The 26,656-nt window shown below is 40.1% G+C and overlaps 2 protein-coding genes across 17 annotated transcripts in view; both read right to left on the bottom strand.

Annotated features, from left to right (window-relative positions):
* Window positions 1–26,656, bottom strand: part of TFDP2 (transcription factor Dp-2) — a 197,132-nt gene that overhangs the window by 117,921 nt on the left and 52,555 nt on the right. For 2 of the 16 annotated variants that reach the window (XM_066245226.1, XM_066245225.1), the window contains exon 2: window positions 4,665–4,746. The exons of 10 other annotated variants lie outside the window; for them this stretch is intronic. Coding sequence is in view for 2 of the 6 variants with exons in the window: in XM_066245212.1 (XP_066101309.1) it covers window positions 11,781–11,871 (91 nt within the window). In the remaining 4 variants the exon portion in view is untranslated. Of the gene's footprint in view, window positions 1–4,664; window positions 4,747–8,256; window positions 8,410–11,780; window positions 11,913–26,656 lie in introns of those variants that run through there. 4 more of the 16 variants (XM_066245212.1, XM_066245211.1, XM_066245232.1 and 1 more) reach the window with 3 other exon arrangements.
* Window positions 1–26,656, bottom strand: part of XPC (XPC complex subunit, DNA damage recognition and repair factor) — a 286,669-nt gene that overhangs the window by 27,989 nt on the left and 232,024 nt on the right. The gene's annotated exons all lie outside the window — the stretch shown is intronic.

The raw sequence follows: 26,656 nt of genomic DNA on the forward strand, positions 1-26,656 counted from the left end.
AGAGCATCATCCCTAGTGGGTTTGCCAGATGGATCTTGGTCAGGCGCATGCGGGAGTTTGTCTCTCTGCCTCCCCTCCTCTCACTAAATAAAAACAAACAAAGAGAAGCAATCAATGAACAACTAAAAGGAAACAACTATAAGTTGATGCTTCCCATCTCTCTCCTCCCTCTCTCTCTCCTTTTCTGGTTCTCTCTCTCTCTCTCAAACAACAACAAAAACCCCCCACAAAAAACAAGGTGGCAGCTAAGGTCAAAGATACTTCAGAAAAATGTATCAAGGCAAATAAAACATTATAACTAAATTACAGGCTAATATCCCTCAAAAATCCTAAACAAAATTTTAGCAAAGAATATATAAAAAAGATAATGTATGCCTAAGTGAGGTTTATTCAGGAATATAATGTTGGTTTACCATAAAGAAAAATCAGTTGATGTAATTCACTATATATAAGTAGAATAAAAAAGGAAAACTACACTCTCATCTTGATATATATATAGATGAGGTATTTGGCTAAATTCAACAACCATTTATGAAAATAACTTTCAGTAGACAAGGAATAGATGGGAAACTCCTCAATGTGCCAAAAAAGCATTCATAAAAAAACCTATAGCTAAAAATCATACATAATGATAAAAAACAATGCCTTCCACCAAGATCAGGAACAAGAAGTGGCGTTCACTTTCACTACAACATTGAAAAGGAGCCTTAGCCAATGTAACAAGTCAAGAAAAAAGGGAAAAGGTATACAAATAAGAAAAGAGTAAGTAGCCTGACCTGTGGTGGCGCAGTGGGTAAAGCGTCGACCTGGAAATGCTGAGGTTGCCGGTTCAAAACCCTGGGCTTGCCTGGTCAAGGCACATATGGGAGTTGATGCTTCCAGCTCCTCCCCCCTTCTCTCTCTCTGTCTCTCCTCTCTCTCTGTCTCTCCCTCTCCTGTCTAAAATGAATAAAAAAAAATAAAAAAAAAAGAAGAAAAAAAAAAAAAGAAAAGAGTAAGTAAAACAAACAAAATGTTGGTCTGTATGGAAAATCCTATGAAACCTATAAAAATGTACTAGTAGTAAGTTTACTATAGCAAGTTCATCGGCAACAAGATCAAGATACAATGCGCTCTAAATAACTGCATTTCTATATTGTAGCAATTAAAATCAGAGATTGAAATAAAAGATAATTATGACATCAATAATATGAAAAATTTGTAAATAAATTTAACAAAATATGTAAAGGATCTCCACAATCAAAACCACATTTTGCTGACAACTACAGAAGACTAAAGGACAACAAACCATGCTTACAAAGTGGAAGACGCAACATTGCTAAGACGTCAGTTCTTCCCAAATTTACCTATAGAGTCAATGCAATCCCAGTAAAAATCTCAATGGCACTCTGATAGAAATTTACAAACTTAATTCTAAAATGTATATAAAAATGCAAAAGACAGTACAGCCAAATCAACTTTCAAAAAGAACAAAGTTGCAACACTTGCACTACCTGATTTCAAGACTTAATATACAGCTATAGCAGAGTTTCTCACCCTGGCACTACTGCATTATTTCTTTGTTCTAGGAAACTGCCCTGTGCATAGTTGTATGTTTAGCAGCATCCCTGTCCTCTACCAGTACCAGAGGTAAATCCACCTGAGTTGTGACAATCAAACATGTCTCCAGGCACTGCTAAATGTCCCCTGGGGGCATGACTGCACTTCCTTGAGAATTACTGAGCTACATTAAGTACAGTGTTACTGACATAAACATAGACATTTAGCTCAGAACAGAATCTAGAAACAGACTCTCAACTAATAGTCAACTGATACTTGACAAAGGTACAAAGTAATTCTACGTGAAAGGGTAATCTTTTCAATAAATGATGCTGCTATGATTAATTCTTCATATGCACCTCACATCTCGCCTCACTCTATATCTAAAAGTTAACTCAAAAGTGAAGACAGAGGCCTGACTGTGGTGGCGCAGTGGATAAAGCGTCGACCTGGAAATGCTGAGATCACAGGTTCGAAACCCTGGGCTTGCCTGGTCAAGGCACATATGGGAGTTGATGCTTCCAGTTCCTCCCCCCCTTCTCTCTCTCTGTCTCTCCTCTCTCTCTGTCTCTCCCTCTCCTCTCTAAAAAAATGAATAAGTAAAAATAAATAAAAAAATTAAAGAAAGCCTGATTGTACTCAAACATTTAAAAAAAAGTGAAGACAGGCTTAAATTTAAGAGCAAAAACTATAAAACTGTGAGAAAAAATATGGAAGAAAATCTTAGTAATCTTGGCTTGGGCAAAGATCTCTTAAAGAGGGCATGAAAACATGCAAAGTCTCTTTTTTAATTAATAAATTGCACATTAAAATATAAAATATTTGCTGTTCCAAATTTACTGTTAAAAATAAAAGGCAAGTTACTAGCTAGGAGAAAATATTTGTAAAATATTTAATAAAAGACATATCCTGTTATAAGTGTGTTTAGGTTTGTTCGCTTGTATTTTGCATTGGCAAGGGGCAGTGCCATGTGTGTGGTCTGTGGAAGGCTGCGGTGCTTGCCCTCAGGGTGGCAGATTGCAAACTGTGGATTGCCTTCCTGCTTGGGAGAAGATATTGTTTGCTATTGTTTACTGGAGAAGAGATTTTACCCCCACCATCCTGTTTTGCTGGAAAACCAGAGAGAGAGAGAGAGAGAGAGAGAGGGCTGAGGGGCTTGGGAGCCCTGAGATTTCCACCCGGACTGTTTGTCTAGAGAGTGCTATTTTGCTTGTGGGGGCCTGTGAGTCTGGAATGAAAAAGGAAAGCGGTCTTCACTGCCTGCTTGCTTGTCCACCACTACGAGACTTTAATAAATGGAATGGCCCACCATTTTCTGACTCCACAGTTCCTTTCCCATCTGCCCAAATCCAATGAGAACCTGCATCTGCATGGCCGTGGCCACATATACTGGCCTTACATATCCAAAATAACATAATAACCCATAAAGACAAACAACCCAATTTTAAAAATGGGCAAAAATGTAAATTATTTCATCAAAGAAGATATGCCAATGGCAAATAAGCACATGAAATGATGCAGAACTTCATTAGTCATTAGGAAAATGCAAATTCAAACCACACTGAGATACCACATAAACCCACTTGAATAGCTAAAATGAAAAAAGACTAACCATTCCAACTGCTCACAAAGACACAAGGCAACTAGAACTCTTATATATTGCTGATGGGAATACAAATTAGTACAGACACTTCAGGACCCGTGTTTGGCAATTTCTTATAAAGTTCAACATACACTTACCATATGACCCAACAATTCTACTCCTAGGTACCTTAGCGAAATGAAAACTATGTCAACACATAAGCCTGTATTTGAATATTCATAGCAACTTTATTCATAATAGTCCACATCTGGAAACAACACAAATGTTCATCAACTCGTGAATGGATAAACAAATTATGGTACACATCCATAAAATGGAATGCTAGTAGGTAATAAAAAAAGAACTGATACAACAGTATGACTAAATCTCAAAAGCATCATCCTAAATAGAAGAATCTAGACACAAATGATAAATATCCAAAAATTCAACATAACTAGAAATAATTCTGATTTTCAGCAGCTTTATTTTTTGTTTTATGAATCATTGACACTTACTATCTTTTGTTATTTAGCTTATGTGCTGGTCAACAAACCCCTCTGCCAAAAGTGTTATTGTGTATCTATGCATAGCACTTCACAATACTAAAAAATTAACACCTCATAATTCTCACTCAATGAAACAACTGGAATGCAATGGAGCCAGGAGATCTGGCTTCAAATCCCAGCTGCCTACATGAATGACCTGTGTTAAGTCACTTAATATATATGAGACTCAATTTCCATACTCATTAAACTGAAAAACATTGGGGAATATAGGAAAAAACATAACTGGGGATATTGCATGGGAGGACAATAAGGACAGAAACCTCCCGAGAAGCAAAGGACCGTAAGTTACACTTGAACGTGATTTTTCAGAAGAAACACAGACTGAGTGGGATCTTAGGAGATTTATCTTTTGGGTTTTAAGCAGGACATTATCAGAAAAGTTACCACAGGGATAACTGGTTTGTGGCAGACAACCAATCATTGAAACAGCCATTTTTGATCCCTCAAAGTAGTTTCCTTCCATCATTGGGAATAGGATTTAACAAGTTCTACATATATAAAAAATTAGCTATGCTAGACTGATATAAAAAGGTTAGCTTTACTCTACTCAAGTGTTGTCATAGTAATCCATCTCAGTAAGAGAGAAATCACTGGTTCAGGTATTTGATATATGTTTGGCTGAGAATCTACAGTTGGAAGAAATACAAATGTCTATTAAGCAAAAGCCAGAATGACTCAAGGAGTAACAATAGGCCAGGGCCAAGAAGCTTCATTGGGGATTTGCTGTGTATCTACCCTGTGCCAAAAACGGACACTGTGCTAGGTAAGGTCATAGGTTTTATCATTCATCTTCACTATAGCCCTATGAGGTAGACTTTTTTGAGATGAAATTATTATTCCTGTCTCGAGATGAGAAAACTGACATTCTAGAACACAACTACTGCATTTCCCCATGTATAAAATGCATTTTTCTCCCCAAAAACTTTGGGGTCTAAAAACTGGGTGTGTCTTATACAGTGGTTGTAGATTTTTTTTACTTGCATTTCCCGCTTTTTCACGCTTGTTTTTGTGCTCATTGTTGAAGACAGTGATTCGTCATCAGACCCAGATGAGGACAACCTAGTGGATGGAAGTTTTGACAGTGATTGTATGAATTTTATGATGAATAAAACTTGAGTTCAATAATTTTATGTAATACATTTTTTTTTCAAATTTCATGCTCCAAAATTAAGGTGTGTCTTATACATGCAATCTGTGAGGTTGGTTGGCAATGGGGGAAGGTCACACGAGGAACCAGGTATGAGGACTTTGGCCAAAACCGCCCACACCCATGACCACCAAAAGAAACAGCACAGGAGCATTTTGAAAAATCTGTCAGTCAATAAAATTTCACCATGTCATATCAACCCACCACCACCTTACCAACGCTATAAATTACCCCCTGGGCGGGAGAAACTGTGCGACTTCCCTGGCCCCTGTCTTGCGGACCAGTAAACCTTGCCCGGGATGCGCTCTAAATAAAGCTTTTGCTTGTCCACACTTGGTGGCTACATCCTTCTTTCTTCCTCGGTGGAAAATACCTTACACAATCATCTTATGCATGGGGGAATATGGTAAGCAGTCAATATTATTATGTGGCAAGGCTAAGATTCAAATTCAGAGCATTATGTCCTTACTGCTACTTAATACTTATTACCACATATAAAAAGCTCAGCTTCTAATCATTAAAGCCAGCAGAACTCCTAGAAAATAAGACAATAATTTTTTATTTTGTCCTGGCTGGACAGCTTGGTTGGTTAAAGCGTTGTCCTGATATGCAGAGGTTATGGGTTCGATCCCCAAGTCAGGGCACATATACAGAAACAGATAATGTTTCTGTCTGTCTCTCTTTCCCCCTTTCTCTCTCTCTCCAAAATAAATAAAAAATATTTTAAAATTTTTTGTTTTTCTTTCATGGTAGCCAGAAGGTATTACCTAAGGTAGGCAGGAAACAGGTGTTACCTCCAGCTCTTAGATACAAAGTGATAAAACAAGTTTTTGAACCCTGGAATTCCTAGTCATTTACCAACATTATCATTCCTCTGCCATTCATCATGATCAGGAAGATGACGAAGAAAGATGGAAGAGAAAAAGTCCATGCAATTTTAAGACCGTGGAGAGTGTTTTCTTTCTTTGAATAGCGCACAAATATTTGAGTACCTATAAAGGTCTAGCACAATACTTAGCACTGGAGATACAACAGTGAATAAAATAAACATGTAGTTCCTACCCACAGAGAAGTTTTGCTCTAGTGGGAAAATACTGACAACTAAATAGACATTGAAAATAAAGTGTAGTAATGTAAAAACAGGGTAGGTAGCACAGTGTGCCATATAAGCACAGACAAGACAAACTAAACCCAGGATGGGTGAAAACAGGACTATAGGACATCCAGTTAAATTTAAATTTCAAATAAACAATGAATACTTTTTTAGTATAAGTATGTCCCAAATATTGTCTTGAATTTTTACTTGCTACATCTGGCAACCTTAGTTAGGAATGATGTTTCGAAATGGGTCACAGAGGAAATGATACCTAATATGAAAACTAAATTAGTACTTGTCCCCAACAAATGAATATTCGTTGCTGGCCTATGGAGACATCCATGTGGCAAGGATCTAAATCTGAAACTTCTTGACAGCCAGTGAGGAGCTGAGGGCTTGTTTAGAGCCCTTTTGTGAGTTTGAGTCTTGGAAGTTGATCTTCCAGCCACGATCCAGCCCTCAGGTGACTACACTGTTGGCCAACAGCCTGATTACAATAGGTGGAGAGACCCTGGGGCTGAATCACACAGCCAAGTCACTCCTGACCCACAGATATTCAGAGATAATAAAAGTTTGTTGTTTTTAAGTGGTTAGGTTTCTCAGAATTTTTAACACATCAATACATGAAGTAATTCTCTGCCTATTAGAGGAGTTCTGTATTCCATAAGAATGGGCTACAGTATTACTCCATCATGCTAATTTGTTGCTGAACAGCAGCCATAGCTGCTGTGGGTGGCCTCAGTAAGCATGAGATGGTGGATCCAGAGGGACCACAGCTGCAACTGTCAGTCAATTATGCCTCTCACCAGCAGGAGATGTGAATGGTATATTTCCATGGTTGCCACAGGATAAAAAAAAAGTTTATTAGCATACATATCCTTTCTGAAACAAAATAATTAAAATAAGACCTTTTTAAAAGAAAATAAAAAATGTTTTTCTGGGTTCAGCTTAATCACTAGAGAGAACTGTTTGAAAATAGAAATAAAGCAAATTAATAGAGAAAATTATCACAGCTAAGAAAACTCCAAATCTTGGATTAACTGTGGTTCTTAGTTGGTGAGTTCATGTGTGCTAAGAATTGATATTGCTCTGCCAACCAAGAAAATAACTTGGTCCTGGGTTGTTTTGATGTTCCCATTCAGAAAGGAATTTCTGAATAATATGTAAGGATAATGTGCAGCTGAAGAGCGATGAACTGTATATAATCAACTAATCCAGAATTTTATGAGTACTTGGGGTGAAGCAATGAGTGTTGTGAATTCAATCGTTATTTTATTGCAATAGATTTTTTAAATTAATTTTTTAAAATTTATTCATTTTAGAGAAGAGCAACAGAGAGAGAGAGAGAGAGAGAGAGAGAGAGAGAAGGGGGGAGCAGGAAGGATCAACTCCCATTATGTGCCTTGGCCGGGCAAGCTCAGGGTTTTGAGTCAGCGACCTCAGTGTTCCAGGTCGATGCTTGATCCATTGAGCTACCACAAGTCAGGCAGCAATAGATTAAGTTTAAGTGACTGTATTCAAACTATCTAATATGATGAGATAAATCTCCCAGAAAGACATTTCACTTTTCCAAAAATACAGAATGAGTTGAAAAGGAGCAGGTAATAACTAAACTAAATATGGCAGCAGGGAGATGCTAGATATATTCTTTGACCACAGCCCCCAGACTCAGCTGTGACTACAGAACAGTTTTCTCTCTAAACCAACACAAGGTTCATGCTATTATGGCATATTTTCCTCCAAGGCAGTTCAATACCAATTGAGCTTAGTATGTGTTTAAGCTGATATTCTTTAAGGTTTGTATTCAGATACATCAGAAGTCACTTTCCATCTTATGGCCTGTAAATAGTAGTCACAATAATTTTACAAGATCCCCAATTCAAATTTCATAAAAATGAAAGCAAAAACATTATCTTAAAGGGCTTACATCTCTAGGTAGTATAATTTACTAATGTAAGTGTAAGGTATTTTTCCCAGCTGAGAAGGAAGGAAGAGGGCTCAAAGCCACAAAGTGTGGAATAGTAAACGGCTTTATTGAGTACAGCGCATCCCGCCCGGCAAGGTTCCCTGGCCCTGAGGTAAGATGGAGGCCAGGGAAGTTGCACCAATTAAACTGCGTGGGAGATATTTAAAGGGGTCCCTCTAGGGAAGTCGAGCTAACATGACGTGGTGAAATCCCACTAGCTGGTAGACGGTCGCTTTTTTCCAAACGGTTCCTGTGAAGCCTCTTTTGGCACGCTTGGTTGTGGGCGGTCCTAGCCAAAGTTCACGGCTCTGAGTTCCCCACGTGACCATCCCCCATTATCCACCAACCTTACATTCTGACCTTTTGTGTTAAATAGAAAAAGGGGCGCCGTTTATTCATCTGGCTACTTCCTGCTGAATAGGGGTGTCGTGGAGAGGGGGAGATCAGAAGGTGGTGGCTTTGAAGGGTGTCAGGAGGAACATCTGTGTGGCTGTGATTGGAGAAACTTCGTGGATGCAGTCCTGTAAGGATTTTTTTTTTAATTTATTCATTTTTAGAGAGGAGAGAGAGAAGGAGAGAGAGGAGAGAGACACAGAGAAAGAGAAGGGGGGAGGAGCTGGAAGCATCAACTCCCATATGTGCCTTGACCGGGCAAGCCCAGGGCCTCGAACCAGCGACCTCAGCATTTCCAGGTCGACGCTTTATCCACTGCGCCACCACAGGTCAGGCTCCTGTAAGGATTTTTTAAAAAGGGGTTTAATAGGGGAATTTGTAGGGTTCAGCCTTTTGGTGAACTGGAGATGGATGGAGTCCAGTGGTTCCGATTGCCAGTGGTCCTGTAAGGAGGCAAGCTTGAGGCAAAACTGCATGTCAGGAGTGACGTAAAAGGGGAAAAAAAGGGGTCCCATCCATTCCCATAACCAAGACCTGTGAGGGAACTAGAGGTCCAGAGAGTGATGGCAAAACAGAGAAGGCAGCCCCCGTGTCCACAAGAAATGAGATGGACTTACCCACTTGTTGCAGCATACCCTGGGTTCTCCGTGTCCAGGCCATGTCCTAGGAGTTCAAGCGATGCACCCACCTGGCTGCATTGGCCTTCCCATTCGGGCGGCTTGTCCTCCACGTTGAGGCACCGAGGAAAAGCCTGTTGCCCAAAGGGGCAATCACTCCGCCAGAGACTGAGCTGCTTGCACTTAGGGCAGGGCTTAATGGGCGGCCTCGGGCAGGGGCACTGCTGGGACCAATGACCCTCCTTGCCACACTTAAAGCAAGCTCCTGGTGGGGATCCTCTTGGCGGCCCGGACCTAGGTAGAACACCCTCTGTGCCTTGCCCTTGTTGCTCTGTCGGCCTTAGGGCTGCCACAAAAGCCTGGGATTGGAGTGATACCTTCTGCTGCATGCGGGCCCTGCGTTCAGCCTTGGCCTGTTTCTACTAGTTGGGACCATTAAAAACTTTAAATGCCGTGTTCAGAGGTTCCAGATAGGGGTTTGGGGGATTGGGAATAAGAGGAGGGGGGCTCGTGGGGAGCCCGGCACCCAGATCCTACAGGAAACGCTGGAGCCAAAGGCAGGACAGGGCCAGAACTTCCTGCAAGAAAATTGGGGTTGGACGTCCTGAAAACTGGTGTAAGAGCCAATGCCAGGCTGAGAATGGTCTGATGGAGGAGGGGTTTAAGAGCACAGTGGAGAAGGGAGGGGCCCATGGCCAGAAGGGGAGGAGAAAGAGATGGTAGTGGTGAATAAGAAACAGGTTTTTGAGAAGGGAGGGGAGGGGGCTCTCAGAGAGAAGAGATCCGAACACAAAAGAGGTCCGCAGAGGGACCAGAGAAAAGTCCCGAGAGAGGTGCTCCCGGGGGTCAGACAGGAGGGAGAGAGAGTTGGGAGTCCACAGAGAAGGAAAGATTAGCAGTGGAGGTTTTAGGTGAGGTTTCTCTGGCCAGAAAAGACCTGCACGGTGGAACAGGCAACACAGAGATTAAAGACGGATGCGCAAATAATCAGAAGCCGTAAATGTAAGAGATCTCCAATCAGTTCCCAGCTTTTTTGGCGATAGTTAAATTGGTGAGGGTGTTAACCCTGAAAGTCCCTTCAGGAAGCTAATTCAGTGGGTTCTGTGGCCTGGCCACAGCGGAGAAGAAGAACAATTTCTTCTTCTTTTAAGGAGGGAGATTCCTGTGCCCCCACAGCCACCCTCAGTCCTCGGAGTGGTCAGATTTGAGTATTAGCATCCTAAAAACTCAAGGTCCGGCCACGGACGTAAAAGGTAAAGTGGATGTGCTCCAGACGTCTCCGAAGCACACACACTCAGACGGACGGAAAAGACTTCCCTGGTGTAGCTACGGTTTCGGACAGGGAGTCTCGGAGGAAAGAACTGAGAGGAAGGCAGAGGCAGGGGACTTACTGCACCGTGCGCCAAAGTGGGTGGAAGGTCGGAGATCCTGGTTCTTTCTCGGAGGGGAAGGGGAGAGGAGCGGTCCTTGCGGACTTCAATTCCTTCCGGATTTTCGGCACCAAAATGTAAGGTATTTTTCCCCGCCGAGAAGGAAGGAAGAGGGCTCGAAGCCACGAAGTGTGGAATAGTAAACGGCTTTATTGAGTACAGCGCATCCTACCTGGCAAGGTTCCCTGGCCCTGAGGTAAGATAGAGGCCAGGGAAGTTGCAAGGATTAAACCGCGTGGGAGATATTTAAAGGGTCCCTCTAGGGAAGTTGAGCTAACATGATGTGGTGAAATCCCACTGGCTGGCAGACGGTCGCTTTTTCCCAAACGGTTCCTGTGAAGCCTCCTTTGGCGCACTTGGTTGTAGGTGGTCCTAGCCAAAGTTCGCGGCTCTGAGTTCCCCACGTGACCATCCTCCATTATCCACCGACCTTACAGTAAGTAAATACTTTTTTTTTTTTTTAAAGATTTTATTTATTCATTTTAGAGAAGGGGGGAGGGGGGAGAGGAGCAGGAAGCATCAACTCCCATATATGCCTTGACTGGGCAAGCCCAGGGTTTCGAACCGGCGACCTCAGCATTTCCAGGTCGACGCTTTATCCACTGCGCCACCACAGGTCAGGCTAGTAAATACTTTTTACAAAAAAAAAGTCTGCCTGACCAGGCAGTGGTGCACTGGAGAGAGCATCAGACTGGGACGTGGAGGACCCAGGTGCGAACTCCAAGGTCACCAGCTTGAGCATGGGCTCATATGGTTTGAGGAAGGCTCACCACCTTGAGCCCAAGGTCACTGGCTTGAGCAAGGGGTCACTCAGTCTGCTGTATCTGCCCCCAGCCTACGTCAAGGCACATATGAGAAAGCAATCAATGAACAACTAAGGTGCCACACGAAGAATTGATGTTTATCATCTCTCTCCCTTCCTGCATGTCTATCCGTCCCTACCTGTTCCTCTCTCTGTCTCTCTCTGTCTCTGTCACACACACACACAAAAGTCTGATTGGAAGGTAGGGGACAACAAGTAGAAGCTCCAACAAAACCTGAAGAGCAGAATTTTTGTCATGTTTCATCCACTCAACAAATAGATATTAAGTGCCCATGAGTCAGGCACTGTGTTCAGTACAAGTCCAACTGTGTTTCAATAGCCTGCCATTACAATATAATCTTAAAATATCAACAAGATTAATACAATTAAATTATAAATTTATCTATATAAATATATATAATTGAGTTTCTTTGTGGAGAGTTTTTTAATTGTTCTGAGCTTTCCACCTTGTTCTAAAGACTCAGACAATAGGAAGAAGGTCACATATTCTGAGAACTACACATGCACAGTTAGGAATAAGAGTTATCAGTGGATAAAAAAGAAATAAAACCAAGATATTAAAAACATTTTAAACTTATTGAAACTATAAAAGTAATACAAAAATCTGTGTAGTAGCCTGACCAGGTGGTGGCGCAGTTGATAGAGCATCGGACTGGGATGCGGAGGATCCAGGTTCGAGACTCTGAGGTCGCCAGCTTGAGGGTGGGCTCATCTGGCTTGAGCAGGAAGCTCACCAGCTTGGACTCAAGGTCGCTGGCTCGAGCAAGGAGTTACTCGGTCTGCTGAAGGCCCACGGTCAAGGCACATATGAGAAAGCAATCAATGAACTGAGGTGTCGCAACGAAAGACTGATAATTGATGCTTCTCATCTCTCTCCGTTCCTGTCTGTCTGTCCCGTTCCTGTCTGTCTGTCCCTATCTATCCCTCTCTCTGACTCTCTCTCTGTCTCTGTAAAAATAAATAAATAAATAAATAAATAAATAAATAAATAAAAATAAAAGGCATAGCCTGACCAGGCGGTGGCGCAGTGGATAGAGCGTCGGACTGGGATGCGGAAGGACCCAGGTTCGAGACTCCGAGGTCGCGCGCGGGCTCATCTGGCTTGAGCAAAGAGCTCGCCAGCTTGGACCCAAGGTCGCTGGCTCCAGCAAGGGGTTACTCGGTCTGCTGAAGGCCCACGGTCAAGGCACATGTGAGAAAGCAATCAATGAACAACTAAGAAGTCGCAACGCGCAACGAGAAACTGATGATTGATGCTTCTCATCTCTCTCTGTTCCTGCCTGTCTGTCCCTGTCTATCTCTGCCTCTGTAAAAAAAAAATAAATAAATAAATAAATAAAAGGCATACAGGGACAGCTCAATGTTCCTCTCTCTCTCTCTCTCTGCCTCTCTCTCTAAAAAAAAAAAAAAATCTGTGTAGTACTTTGTAAAAATTATTTCATTTGAGTCTAGCAATGTTTCTGATTACAACAACCAATAGTCTATCAACTTCCTTGTTTTTGCCAAAATATTTAAACTCCGTCTACTGCAAGATTCTTAAATGAGAACATATCTGCAATTTTATAACTGAAGTCAATAGGAAAATAAAATTCAACTATAAAAACAGCATTGAAAGACTCACACCAAATCTCATTTTATGTCATATTATTGGACGTGATAGCAACATTTTTTAAGACCTATAACTGTGATATTGGTTGGAATTATAGTATCATTCAGTGCATAAAACACTAGTAAAATACTTCTTATAATTCAGATCCCTGGATTGAAGCTAAAATATATCTGATACAAAACTGCACACTAAACAATATTTTATCATAATTTACAACCAAAAACATGAAAAAGATTTCTCACATCACTAATCATTAATAAAATGCAAATTAAAACCACAATTACCATTACATACTCACCAGGCTGAGTATAAGAAAAAGGATGAAAAATACCAAATATTGACAAGGATATGAACAACAGGGAATTTTCATATACTGCTTGTAGAAGTGTAAATTGGTATCATCACTTTGGATAAGGCAATCTGAAAGTATCTACTAAAGCAGAGCATAATTACACTCTAACCAAACAATCAGTCCCCAGTACATGCACTACAGAAATGCATACATGTGCTTACCAAGGACAGATCAAAAACTGTAATACCCCAAACTGAGAACTATTCAAATGCCCAATAACATAAGAATAAATAATGCTTTATTCACACGTGGCAAATTATATAGCAATGAGAAAGGATGAGCTACAACTACATATACAACATCAATGAATCTCACAAACATAATGTTGAGGAAAAAAGCTAGTCATAAAAGAATAACTATGACTATATGATTCCAGATATAAAGAACAAAAACATAAAAATAATCTTTGCTGTTAGACATCAAGATAGCAGCAATTCTTGAAAGGGAGCACAAGGCATGTTTCTGGGGTGCTGGTAATAGTTTGCTTCTAGATATGAGTGCTGGTTTGTAAACCTTCACTAAGCTGAACATTTTTATATGTACTTTTCTCTGTATACTTCAACTAAAACTTGAGATCGGCCTGACCTGTGGTGGCGCAGTGGGTAAAGCGTCGACCTGGAAATGCTGAGGTCACCGGTTCAAAACCCTGGGCTTGCCTGGTCAAGGCACATATGGGAGTTGATGCTTCCAGCTCCTCCCCCACTTCTCTCTCTGTCTCTCCTCTCTCTGTCTCTCCCTCTCCTCTCTAAAAAAAAAAAACAAAAAAAAAACTTGAGATCTACATATATATGTCTGTGACATGAATATTTTCACTATAAAAGTAATACCTCATTATAGATACATTATAAAATACAGAAAAGAATCTATAGTACCAAGTCAATTATAATCTCATCCTCTAATGATACCTGTAATTTGACATACTTCCTATTTTTTCTATAAATTTCACATAGTTAAGAACACATAAAACTTTAAATTTGAGCTATGAAATATTAAAGTATATCAAAACATCTCTAAATAATTAGTGTGTATTAAGAATTTTCTATCCTTAAAATGTTTACCTTGATAAGCAAAATTTGAGTACAAAATTAGCTATCACATTTATGTACAATTTACTGGGTTTTTTAAAGATTTTATTTATTCATTTTAGAGAGAAGAGTCATGAGAGAGAAAGAAAGAGAAGGGGGAGAAGGAGCAGGAAGCATCAACTTCCATATGTGCCTTGACCAGGCAAGTCCATGGTTTTGAACTGGTGACCTTAGCCTTCCAGGTTGATGCTTTATCCACTGTGCCACAATAGGTCAGGCCCTACAATTTACTTTAAAATCAGCTATACACTTCTGTGTTGGAGCTACTTTTTTTAGCTGTTTATAAATAAGGCTACAGTAAATACCTGTCTTCATATTCATTAACTATATGTCAAAAACTTAGTTCCTTAAGACAGATACCTAGAGTTTTTAAAATTACATGGGGCTGCCTGACCTGTGGTGGCGCAGTGGATGAAGCGTCGACCTGGAAATGCTGAGGTCGCCGGTTCGAGGCCCTGGGTTTGCCTGGTCGGGGCACATATGGGAGTTGATGCTTCCAGCTCCCCCCCCCCCTTCTCTCTTTGTCTCTCCTTTCTCTCTCTCTGTCTCTCCCTCTCCTCTCTAAAAAAAAAAAAAATGAATAAATAAAAAAAAAAAATTACATGGGGCCAATTTTTTTGCATTAAAATTAGTAAAAGACAAAATATTGCTATAATATGAAGACAAAGGTTTGAAAAAGCAACAAAAAGGGCCTTTCCTCCTTTCTTCTCTAGTCTTTTCTTTTAGAAAGTGCTCTGTAGGCCCTGGCCAGTTGGCTCAGCGGTAGAGTGTCGGCCTGGCGTGCAGGAGTCCCGGGTTCAATTCCCGGCCAGGGCACACAGGAGAAGCGCCCATCTTCTTCTCCACCCTTCTCCCTCTCCTTTCTATCTCTCTCTTCCCCTACTACAGCCAAGGCTCCAATGGAGCAAAGTTGGCCTGGGCAGAGAAGGATGGCTCCATGGCCTCAGCCTCAGGCGCTAGAATGGCTGCAGTTACAAAGAAGTAATGCCCCAACTGCAGGAGACAGAGCATCACCTCCTAGTGGGCTTTCTGGGTGGATTCCAGTTGGGCACACGCGGGAGTCTGTCTCTCTGCCTCCCCCCTTCTCGCTTCAGAAAAACACAAAAAATAAGAAAGAGTTCCTAGCGTATTCTGTGACTCAAACAAATCATTTGATTTAATTCACTTCAGAGACATAAAAGTAATTTGTATTACCAGTAAATCTGGGTAGCAATTCCCTTTTACTTCAAAATAAAGCTTATACTTAAATGTATTCAGGCTGGTCTTTTCAGTAATTTAATCAGCAACCTACAGACATTTTCAACATATTTAATACAATGATAGCCTGACCGGTAGTAGCGCAGTGGATAGAGCATCAGACTGGGATGCGGAGAATATAGGTTTGGAACTCTGAGGTCGCTGGCTGGAGCGTGGGATCATAGACATGACCCTATGGTCACTGGCTTGAGCCCAAAGATAGCTGGCTTGAAGCCCAAGGTCACTGGCTTGAAACCCAAGGTCACTGGCTTGAGCAAGGAGTCACTTGCTCTGCTGTATCCCTCCCTCCCCCAGTCAAGGCACATATGAGAAAGGCACATATGAGAAAGCAATCACTGAACAACTAAGGAGTTGCAACGAAGAATTGATGCTTCTCATCTTTCCTGTCTGTCCCTTTGTCCCTATGTCTCTCTCTCTGACTCTCTGTCAAAATAATAATAATAATAATAATAATAATACAATAATAAAAGCTCAGGATATCAAAGAAACAAGGAAGCAAAGAGGAGGAGATTCCTGTTTTACTATGCACCTACTACATTATTAAAAAAAAAAATAGGCCTGACCTGTGGTGGCGCAGTGGATAGAGCGTCGACCTGGAAATGCTGAGGTCGCCGGTTCAAAACCCTGGGCTTGCCTGGTCAAGGCACATATGGGAGTTGATGCTTCCAGCTCCTCCCCCCTGTCTCTCTCTCTCTCTCTCTCTCTCTCTCTCTCTCTCTCCTCTCTAAAATGAATAAAATAAAAATTTAAAAAAAAAAATTTACAATAAATAAAAAAATAAATAAAAAAAAAATAAAGAAAACTTTATTTAAAATGGAGTTGGGAAGCGGTGAAGGGGTCATGCACTACCACAGAGACTCCAAACAGGAGGACAAACCACACCAGAAGGAAGAATTTCTCCTTGTCCATCAAAAGACCTCCACCTTTGTCAATCATTACCAGAATCTCTTTAGCTGTTTGCCTTCAGGTTTGGGCTCCTGATTACAGCCCACCAGTGAGAAACTGCTATATTCAGCCAATGAAGTGCTGTTTGCACCAGGTTTTACATATAGCCCTCCCAAATTCCTCTTTTTCCCTTATAAAGGAAAGCTACTCCAGAGCATCAGCCCCAGATGGGGATTGCAGAGGGGGGCGGCAGGGGTGGCATGGGAGGGGGTATGCGGATGTCTGTCTTTTTATTTCCCCTCTTCTCACTTAAAAAAAAACAAAAAGTAAGCCCCTCTTCTCTGTCCTTTGGATGTGACTATGCTTAGCCATCATTTGCTTTTCCTGAATTGCAAGTCCTCTGCTATTCCTGAATAAATCTGTTTTACTGGTAAAATAAGTGGTTTTTGTTTTTTAAGGTCAACAAAATGAAAAGTATTATGCATAAAACTTTGTAAGTAAGTGCTAAGTGAGAAATATACGGTAATACCTATGAGGTAGGTATTATTCTCAGAACACAAGTGTGAAAATCAGACAGAGAGAAATTTAGTAATATGAATTTTATTACCAATTGTAGACCTAGTAAATAGTGAAGCTAAATTTGAAGCTGTGTTTCTAGGATTCCAAAACCTATGCCTTTCAAATATATGAAACATCCTTTACAACACGAAGCAAAGCAGTGGATTTTCATTACTGTGGATAAAAAAAAAACTCCTATAGAAATAGTTAAATTTTAGCAACTTTTAATAGTTTTCTATTTAGTAATTTTTGAATACACACACAACTTGCCTGACCTGTGGTGGCACACTGCATAAAGCCTCAACCTGGAATGCTGAGGTCGCTAGTTCAAAACCCTGGGCTTGCCTGGTGGAAAAGCAACTAGTACCTACGAGTTGATGCTTCCTATTCCTCCCCTCCCCATTTCTCTTTTTCTCTCTCCTCTCTCTAAAATCAATAAGCAAAATCTTTTTTAAAATGAAAGATAGCTGGCCCTGGATGGTTGGCTCAGTGGTAGATAATTGGCCCGGCATGTAGATGGCCCGGGCTCAATTCCCAGTCAGGGCACACAGGAGAAGTGCCCATCTGCTTCTCCAGCCTTCCCTCTCTCCTTTCTATTTCTCTCTTCCCTTCCCACAGCCCAAGGCTCCACTGGAGCAAAGTTAGTCCAGGTGCTAAGGATGGCTCCATAGCCTCTGCCTCAGGCACTAGAATGGCTCCAGTTGCAATGGAGCAACGCACCAGATGGTCAGAGCATCGCCCCCTAGTGGATCCCAGTTGGGCACATGCAGGAGTCTGTCTCTCTGTGCCTCCCTGCTTCTCACTTCAGAAAAATACAAAATAATAATAATAATAATAAATAAAATAAAAGACAGGCCTATGCCTGACCTATGGTAGCACAGTGGGTAGAGCATCAACCCGAAATGCTGAGGTTGCTGGTTTGAAGCCCTGGGCATCCCTGCTCAAGGCACATATGGGAGTTGATGCTTCCTGCTCCCTTCCTCTTTCTCTCTCTCCCTCCCTCCACTAAAATGAATAAATAAAATCTTAAAAATAAATAAATAATAAAGACAGGCCTGACCTGTAGAAGCACAGTGGATAAAGCATTGACCTGGAATGCTGAGGTCATGGGTTTGAAACCCCAGGCTTGCCTGGTCCAGGCACATGTAGAAGTTGATGCTTCCTGCTCCTTCCCCCCCCCTTTCTCTCTAAAAATGAAAAAATAAAATCTAAAAAAAAATAATAAAAGGCATACAGTTTTTAAAAAATATTTTAGCTGTCATTTTCATTTTTATTTACCATGAATTTAATAAAAGAGGAGAAGAAACCAGATTGAATGTCAGAATAAACAATTTAATCTCTCCAAAGTAATAAATATTTATGATTTAACTTCCTACATGGCATGTTTTTGAATATTTTGCTTTTAGATTTATGCAAATTTTGTGTTGGTCATGATAAGACAAATATAAATAAATTCAAAAAAGATAACATTTAAAAGATTGATTTTAGAGGTAAATTTCAATTGGCGATCAAAATTATTTTCTTCCCAACTGCTGTGGCTTTGAAATTAACCAGTACCAACAGCTGTTACCAATAGTAGTAAGTAATAAGCAAGACGGCTAGCTAAAATTAACGGTGTGGAAAGTTTTTCCTTGAGAAGACATGGGCCATATGGGTATAGGAAATAAAAATAGATAAATTCCATTTCAAAATACTAAGCAAGTAAGAATAAATCACAAAAACAACCTTATAATTTCAAAAGTATTCTACTCTGACAACTGAGTTAAAGCTAACTCCCTGAAAATGAATTTTGAAATAAAACAGGAGTAAGACCACAGATATCCTTTCCTCCAAAAAGAAGAATTTCCATTTATCAACCTTTCTCAAGAAACAGTAACTGGTTATTTCAAGAGCTATGAAAAATAGTATCATCATGTCATACTCTTTATAACAAAGCAATTTTTATGAACAAGAATAAGAAGAAAAATGCAAAGTAGAAACGAGGGGAGAAAAAGCCATTTCATTGTGGCTCAGGTATAACAACACATTGCACTGTCAAAACTATTTAGAAATCTACAACATGCAATCAAAACACAGCCAAGTTATGTAATTCTACCTAACCACAATATATGTTGTGAAAACAGTTAACAGGAAGATAGGAGATGTGGTAACTACAGCCTATTTTAAAACACTTTAATTTTTTTCCTTTATTTTTTACTTTAAATCAAAAATTCCTTAAATTTTGTTTCTAAAAGGTAATTCTTATTTAATTCTAGTTTTTAATTTTTAATAAGGTTAACTAAACACTATTATTTAAATAAAACATCTTGTAGATACACATAGGCAAAATACAAGAGAGAAAAAGGATCAGATGGCACTGGTCCTTCAGGAAAAGCAAGCATGGAATGAACAGGTCAATAAACTATTTGTAGAATGGGATAGTTGTCTATTTTCAGAACATTAAGCTATTTTTAAATAGCCTGAAACCAAACCCAGATTCAGAAGGTAAAGCCAGAACCATTCACTATGTTTACTTAAATATAATCTCTTACTAGGCCTAGCACAGTAAGAGAGGCCAAACTCACCCTAATATGACCTCAGATTCAAAAGGGCGCCAAAGAGACTTTATAGAAATAGTAACCCAATGTGGCTTATACTAAGGTGACCAATCGTCCTCCTTTAGGGAGGACAGTCCTTCTTTTGTAAGTTGTGTCCTCCCTCGAGAAGTGTCCTCCTTTTTGATATTGGGAGACTAATCTGTAAATGTCCATGTTCAATCGATGCAGAGTCAATCCATTGCGTGTAATGTGACTGATGTATTTGTATCTAAATGAGTACTTTTTTCTTACATTATTAAAAATTAATAGGCATATAAGCATAATTACAATATAAATTAAATGTTTTTATTATGCATTTATCATTATAGTGTATTATTGTTGCAATGAATAAAATGTTTCTTTTATTTACGATATTGTTTTCTTCAATTTATTTTTGTCCTCCTTTTCACTGTATAAAAGTTGGTCACCTTACTTATACCTACCATTCAAAGTAACAGAAAATAAAACAAAGGCTTACTAGATATTTTAGTACTTAAATTTGTAAAGTAAAACCCAGAAAATAAATATGGACAAATGTTACCAGCCTTTTTAATTAAAAATATGACTCTAAAATATGCCAGTCACTGTATTTTTAAGATTTTGAACACTGAAATAATCTCTAACACCAACTCCCCACCCTTTCACCTTTTCAGCTTCTTTCAAACTTTCTCTCATCAAGAAAGTGAAATTGTGTCCTGCCAGTGGCTGCCACTGGCTTGGCCATGCAGGTTCTCATTGGATTCAAGCAGATGGTAAAGAAACAGTGGAGCCATAAAATGGTGGGCCATTTGTTTATTAAAGTCTCGTACCGTGGACAAGCAAACATGCAGGGAAGACCACTTCCCTCTCATTCAGAGCTCTCAAAGCCCTGACGCACTCTCCGGTTCCTCCTGGAATCAAAGGCCCCCACCAGCCTCAGCAGAGCTCCCAAGGCCCCTCAGCTCAGGTTCCACCTCTGCACACCTTCTCTTCTTCCAAAACCCAGGCTGAGAAAAAACCCCTTCCCCAGCAAACATTAGCAATACAATGGCTCCTCCCAAGCAGGAAGGTATCCTGCAATTTGCAATCTGCCACCCTGAGAGCAAGCACCTCAGCCCTTCACAGACAACATACACTGGGCGCTGCCCAAGCCAATGCAAAATATAAGTGAGCAAACCTAAAAAACACATTTTACAAACTTATTTGCTCAACAAGTTTTCACATAATAACAAAGCATGTCCTATCGGGAGTCATTCCAGCAACCCTTTGGTGGAATTCTGAATTCCTTCTGTTCCTACTTCTTTGTCCACAAAATCTTCCGAATTGATGGCGAGATATTTCCACATTCATGGATAGAAAGAATCAATATTGTAAAGATGTCAGTTATTCCCAACTTGAGGTACACATTATTCAGTGGATGTCAACAAACTGATACTAAAATTTTTACAAAAAGGCAAAAAACTCAGAATAGCCAACACTATATTGAAGAAAAGTTGGGAGAACTTACACTACCCGACTTCAAGACTTTACAATAAATCTACAGTGTGGTATCAGCAAAAGAATAGGAAAATAGATCAATGACACAGAGAGCCCAGAACAGACCTACGCAAATATTCAATACATTCAACTCAAGTTTGACGAAGGAGCAAAGGCAATTCAATGAGTCTTTCCAACAAGTAAAGCTGTAACATAATAGAAATCCACATGCAAATAAATAAATAAATAAATAAATAAATAAATAAATAAATAAATAAATCTAGACACAGACCTCACATTTATCATTAACTCAAAATGGATCATAGACCTACATGTTAAATATTGCAAAACTCCTAGAAGAAAAATAGGAGAAACTCTAAGCGGTCTTGGGTTTGGCAATGACTTTTTATGATGCAACACCAAAAGCATGACCTATGAAAGAAAAAACTGATAAGCTGTACTTCATTAAAATGAAAATTTTTTCTATGAAAGATACTGTTTCTCTACTACCGGATAATGAATGTCAATAGTCTTTGTGTATCCTTAAAAGAAACATTGTGTGTTGTTAGTTAATATATGTCATTATTCCTCATTTCTTTTTTAATTTAAAATTTTTTTCATTATTTTTTTTATTTATTCATTTTAGAAAGGAGAGGGAGAGACAGAGACAGAGAGAGAGAGGAGAGACAGAGAGAGAGAAGGGGGGAGGAGCAGGAAGCATCAACTCCCATATGTGCCTTGACCAGGCAAGCCCAGGGTTTCAAATCAGCGACCTCAGCATTTCCAGGTCGATGCTTTATCCACTGCGCCACCACAGGTCAGGCTAAAAATTTTTTCAATTATAATTAACATTCAATATTATTATACATTAGTTTCAAGTGTACAGCACAGTGGTTAGACATTTATATAATTTATACAGTAATCCCCCAATATGTCCAGTACCCACCTGGCACCATACATAGTTATTACAAAATTACTGACTAGATTCCCTATGCTGTACTTTACATCCCAAGACTATTTTGAAACTACCAATTTGTACTTCATAATACCTTCACCTTTTTTACCCAGTTCCCCAAACCACTGCCCATTTGGCAACCATCAGTTTGCTCTCTGTATCTATGAGTCTGTTTCTGTTTTCTTTATTCTGTTCTTGAAATTATACATTTTAAGTGAAATCATATGGTATTTGTATTCATTTCTTTTTACACAAAGAATTACTGGTGGGAGTAGGGGAGTAAAGAGGGACAAATATATGGTGACAGAAAATGATTTGACTTTGGGTGATGGGTACATTACATAACACTTCAAATGCTATAGAAATGTTTATCAGAAACCTATGTACTCTTATTGATCAATGTCACCTTATTAAATTTAATTTTCTAAATAAAAATTTTAAAAAGAATTATACACATAGCACATTCTGAACTTTTATTTTATTCACTTAATGTCTTTGATCATTCCATATTTGTACATACCCAATTTTACATCTGCATAGTATTGCATTATATGTACTGAACACAATTTATTTAAACCAGATCATATCAATGGAATTATAGTTTCAAATATTTTGCTATTACAGACAATACTGTAAAGGTTGAGCTTTATTTCACAAATTTACAAGCACATCATTAGAATAAATTCCTAAAATAGAAACTGCTAGGTCACAGGAAATGTGAATGCTAAATTAATAAATACTGTGAAATTGCTTCCCATAAAGGTTGTTCTAATTTATGCTCCCACCAGCAATATAAGGGAGCATACCCTTAACAACAGTGTTTTATCAAACTCCTTAATACTCACCAACCAATCTTACAGAGTAAAAAACAGTAAATTGTATGTTTTTTTTACTGAGGTTGAGTAGTACCTTTTCATCTGTGTGAGATCCATTAATATTTCTTCTTCTGTGAACTGTTTATTCCTAAATTTTGCCAATCTTCTAAGTATCTGCTTGATCCTTTGTTCTTTTTATCACTATACAATATTCCTCTTTGTCCCCTTAATGCCTTGAGATTTTTCATAAATTTTATTTGATACCAATATTGTTTTGCTCTCAGTACATCTTAAGCACTTTTATTTTACTGACTGATTGATCTGAGAGAGATAGGAAGGGAGGGAGAGACAGAAATATCTGCTCTTGTATGTGCCCTGTGCAAGGATCGAACCAGCAATCCCTGTGCATCAGGATGATGCTCCAACCAACCGAGTCATTCAGCAGGGTTTAGGCAATCTCTATTTTCAATCTTTCTTAGATTTAAGAACTCCAAATAATTTTTAGTTCCAAAACAAATTCTTCTGGGTTGCAACAGTATCCTCTTGAGAGTTTTTGTCCTCTTCTTCCCAGCTCAGCTTTCTCTCATCTTTTCCATTAGTTCTGCCTCTAGAGAAGAACTCTGCTTGATTATTCAGAGCTACTCCTTCTTTTGAGCTGCTGAATTCACTTTAATAGGCTGTAGTTTTCATAGCCGGAGGCTACTGCAATCTTTGGGATGATGTGGAATTGACAGTATAAGATATACATATTCTAAATATGAAGTGCAAGAGCCTGATCAGGCGGTGGCACAGTGGATAGAGCGTTGGACTAGGACGCATAGGACCCAGGTTCAAAACCCCAAGGTCGCCGGCTTGAGTGCATGCTCATCCGGCTTGACTGCAGGCTCACCACCTTGTGCATGGGGTTGCTGGCTTGAGCATGAGATCATAGACATGACCCCATGCTCTCTGGCTTGAGCAAGGGGTCACTCGCTTTGTTGCAGCCCCCCAGACAAGGCACATATGAGAAAGCTATCAACAAACAAGTAAGGTGCTGCACCTGAGACTTGATGCTTCTTCCTTTCTGCCTGTCTGTCCCTCTCTCTATCTCTGTCACACACAAATATATATATAAATATGAAGTGCAAGAAATGAATGAGTTGGCAACATGGAGTTGCTTGGCTGAGGATACAAATGAACAAGTGGAAGATGTGCAGCAGACCTCATCTACCTGCAAGGACACCAGCAATTCATCCCACAAGTGCAACACTCCCAACAGCTCCTGACCAGGCACAGCTTCCAGAGGACTGAATATAGCTTGCAGGCAAATACAGTGGTACCTTGAGATATGAATTTAACTCGTTCTGTAACTGAGATGGTAAGTCAGTCAACTCGTATATCAAACTGCCGATACTGGACCCGTGCGCCAACACGCCAACTAGCGACAGCTTCCCGAATCACGACTCGTATCTCAGAATTTCGCTCAGATCTTGAACAAAAATATGGACCAAGTCGCAGCTCGTATCTTAAAAAATTCGTATGTTGGTCTGTTTGTAACTCAAGGTACCAGTGTATGGCCTCTTTCCACATATCAGAAATATCCAAAGGTTGGGCCCACCTAATGGCATGTGCCTTGCAGCTAACTGAGGAATCCCTGATCTTCACCAAAGGTCCAGCTGGACTTTCAACACCACAGATAATGAAACCCTCAGCTACAGTATTTTTATCTTTCATTCTTCTTAATAAAGCACAATTATATAATTTATGACAAGGATATACAAATATTCAACTGCTTCTATTTTTTTAAATTTATTTTTATTTTTTCTTCTTTTCCAAGTGAGTGGAGGGAAGACAGACAGACTCCTGCATGTGCCCTGACCAGGATCCACCTGGCAACCCCCATCTGAGGCCGATTCTCTGCTTACCTGGGGCCATGCTCCCAACCTAGCTGTTTTTGGCTCCTGAGACAGAGGCTTCTCGGAGTCATCTTCAGCTCCTGGGGCCAACATGCTCGAATCATTGAATCATTGAGCCATGGCTACAGGAGGAGAAGAAAAAGAAAGGAGGGGGGAGAGAAGAGGGAGAGGGAGGGGTGGAGAAGCAGATGGTCACTTTTCCTGTGTGCCCTTACCAGGAATTGAAACTGGAACGTCCACACATCGGGCCAACACTCTACCACTGAACCAACTGCCAGGGCCGAGCAAGTGCTTTTAAATCCTCCACTACTCCCTTGGTTATGACTGAAAACAACTGTTTTCAGGATTTTCTTCTTTCAATTAAAAAAAGAGCCTGACCAGGTGGTGGCGCATCAGACTAGGACGTGGAGGACCCAGGTTCCAAACCTCGAGGTCGCGAGCTTCAGCGCGGGTCCATTGGTTTGAGCAAGGTCACCAGCTTGAGCCAGGTCACTGGCTTGAGCAAGGGGTCACTCAGTCTGCTGTAACTGCCCCCAGCCTATGTCAAGGCACATATGAGAAAGCAATCAATGAACAACTAAGGTGCCGCAATGAAGAATTGATGCTTCTCATCTCCCTCCCTTCTTGTCTCTCTGCCCCTATCTGTCCCACTCTATCACAAAAAAAATAAATTAAATTAAATTAAATAAAAATGAAAACTTTTAAACTTCTAATTCTTAGAGTGCCCTAAGACAAAAAGCTCAGAAACCTTCTTTACTAAATACCCTAAAATTTTGTTTCAAAAGTAGAAGGTAAGTTGTTCTTTATACACTTCTCAAAGGTTAGATGAATAAACATTTTGACTAGAAGTCTGGGAATGTTATGGCCACACAAGCTTTTGCAGTTCAGTATTTACTGAGTAGGTAGATATAACTGTTAGACATCAAACTAGAGGAGAAAAAAATATATTAAAAAGGACCCTGTGTCAGACTGGCGAGTGCATGTCCCGGGTTGAATTCCCAGTCAGGGCACACAGCAGAAGCGCCCATCTGCTTCTCCACCCCTCCCCTTCTCCCTCCTCTCTGTCTCTCTCTTCTCCTCCCGCAGCCAAGGCTCCACTGGAGCAAAGCTGGCCCTGGTGCTGAGGACGGTTCTATGGGCTCCGCCTCAGGCACTAGAATGGCTCCGGTGGCAATGGAGCAACACCCCAGATGGGCAGAGCATCAACCCCTATGGGGCTTGCCAGGTGGATCCCAGTCAGGTGCATGCAGGAGTCTGTCTCTCTGCCTTCCTGCTTGTTGCTTCAGAAAAATACAAAAAAAAAAAAAAAAAAAAAAAAAAAAAAAGGATAAGGGGCCCTCCCTTCAAGGAGCTCATAGTCTAGTAAAATAAAAGGATAATTATATAAAAAAAATACAATATAATGTGATCAGGACAATAATTAAAATTTGTACAGGTTCTAAAGGTTAATACAAAGAGGGCACAGTAACAAAGAGGTACAGTGGAACCTATGATCAGCTAGATTTTAAAGAGTAAACCAAAACTTGCTCCTAGCCAAAATAATTATAGATAGAATGAAGGACATACACTATTTTAACAAAGTTTCTATTTTAGGACAGACACTGTGAAACACCTGCCCTAGAGATACAATGATGAAAAAGACAAAGTCTCTAACTTTAAGAGTAGGGGGGAACAAACAAGAAAACCAGAAATTAAAGTCCACTGTGATAAATGCTACAATAGAAGTAAGTAGAGATATTAAAGGCTTATAGGTGGTACAAGTAACACCTAAATTAAGACGTAAGAAATGAACTGAAATTAGCCAGGTGAAATGTATCTGCATTAGGAGAGGAATGGAGGACAGTGTCAGGGAGGCATGGCACTCCAGGCATAAAGAAGAGCATACAGAAAGACAAAAATAGAGAGAGGATTTAGTTCAGTACGCCAGGAGCACAGGTGTCTGAGATAAGTCTAAAGTGAAAGCCAGACCATATTATGAAGGATCTTTTAAATTGGAGTTTGGGCCTGACCAGGCGGTGGCGCAGTGGACAGAGCGTCAGACTGGGATGCAGAAGA

Source organism: Saccopteryx bilineata, chromosome 10 (assembly GCF_036850765.1).
Source record: "Saccopteryx bilineata isolate mSacBil1 chromosome 10, mSacBil1_pri_phased_curated, whole genome shotgun sequence".
Taxonomy (NCBI): domain Eukaryota; kingdom Metazoa; phylum Chordata; class Mammalia; order Chiroptera; family Emballonuridae; genus Saccopteryx; species Saccopteryx bilineata.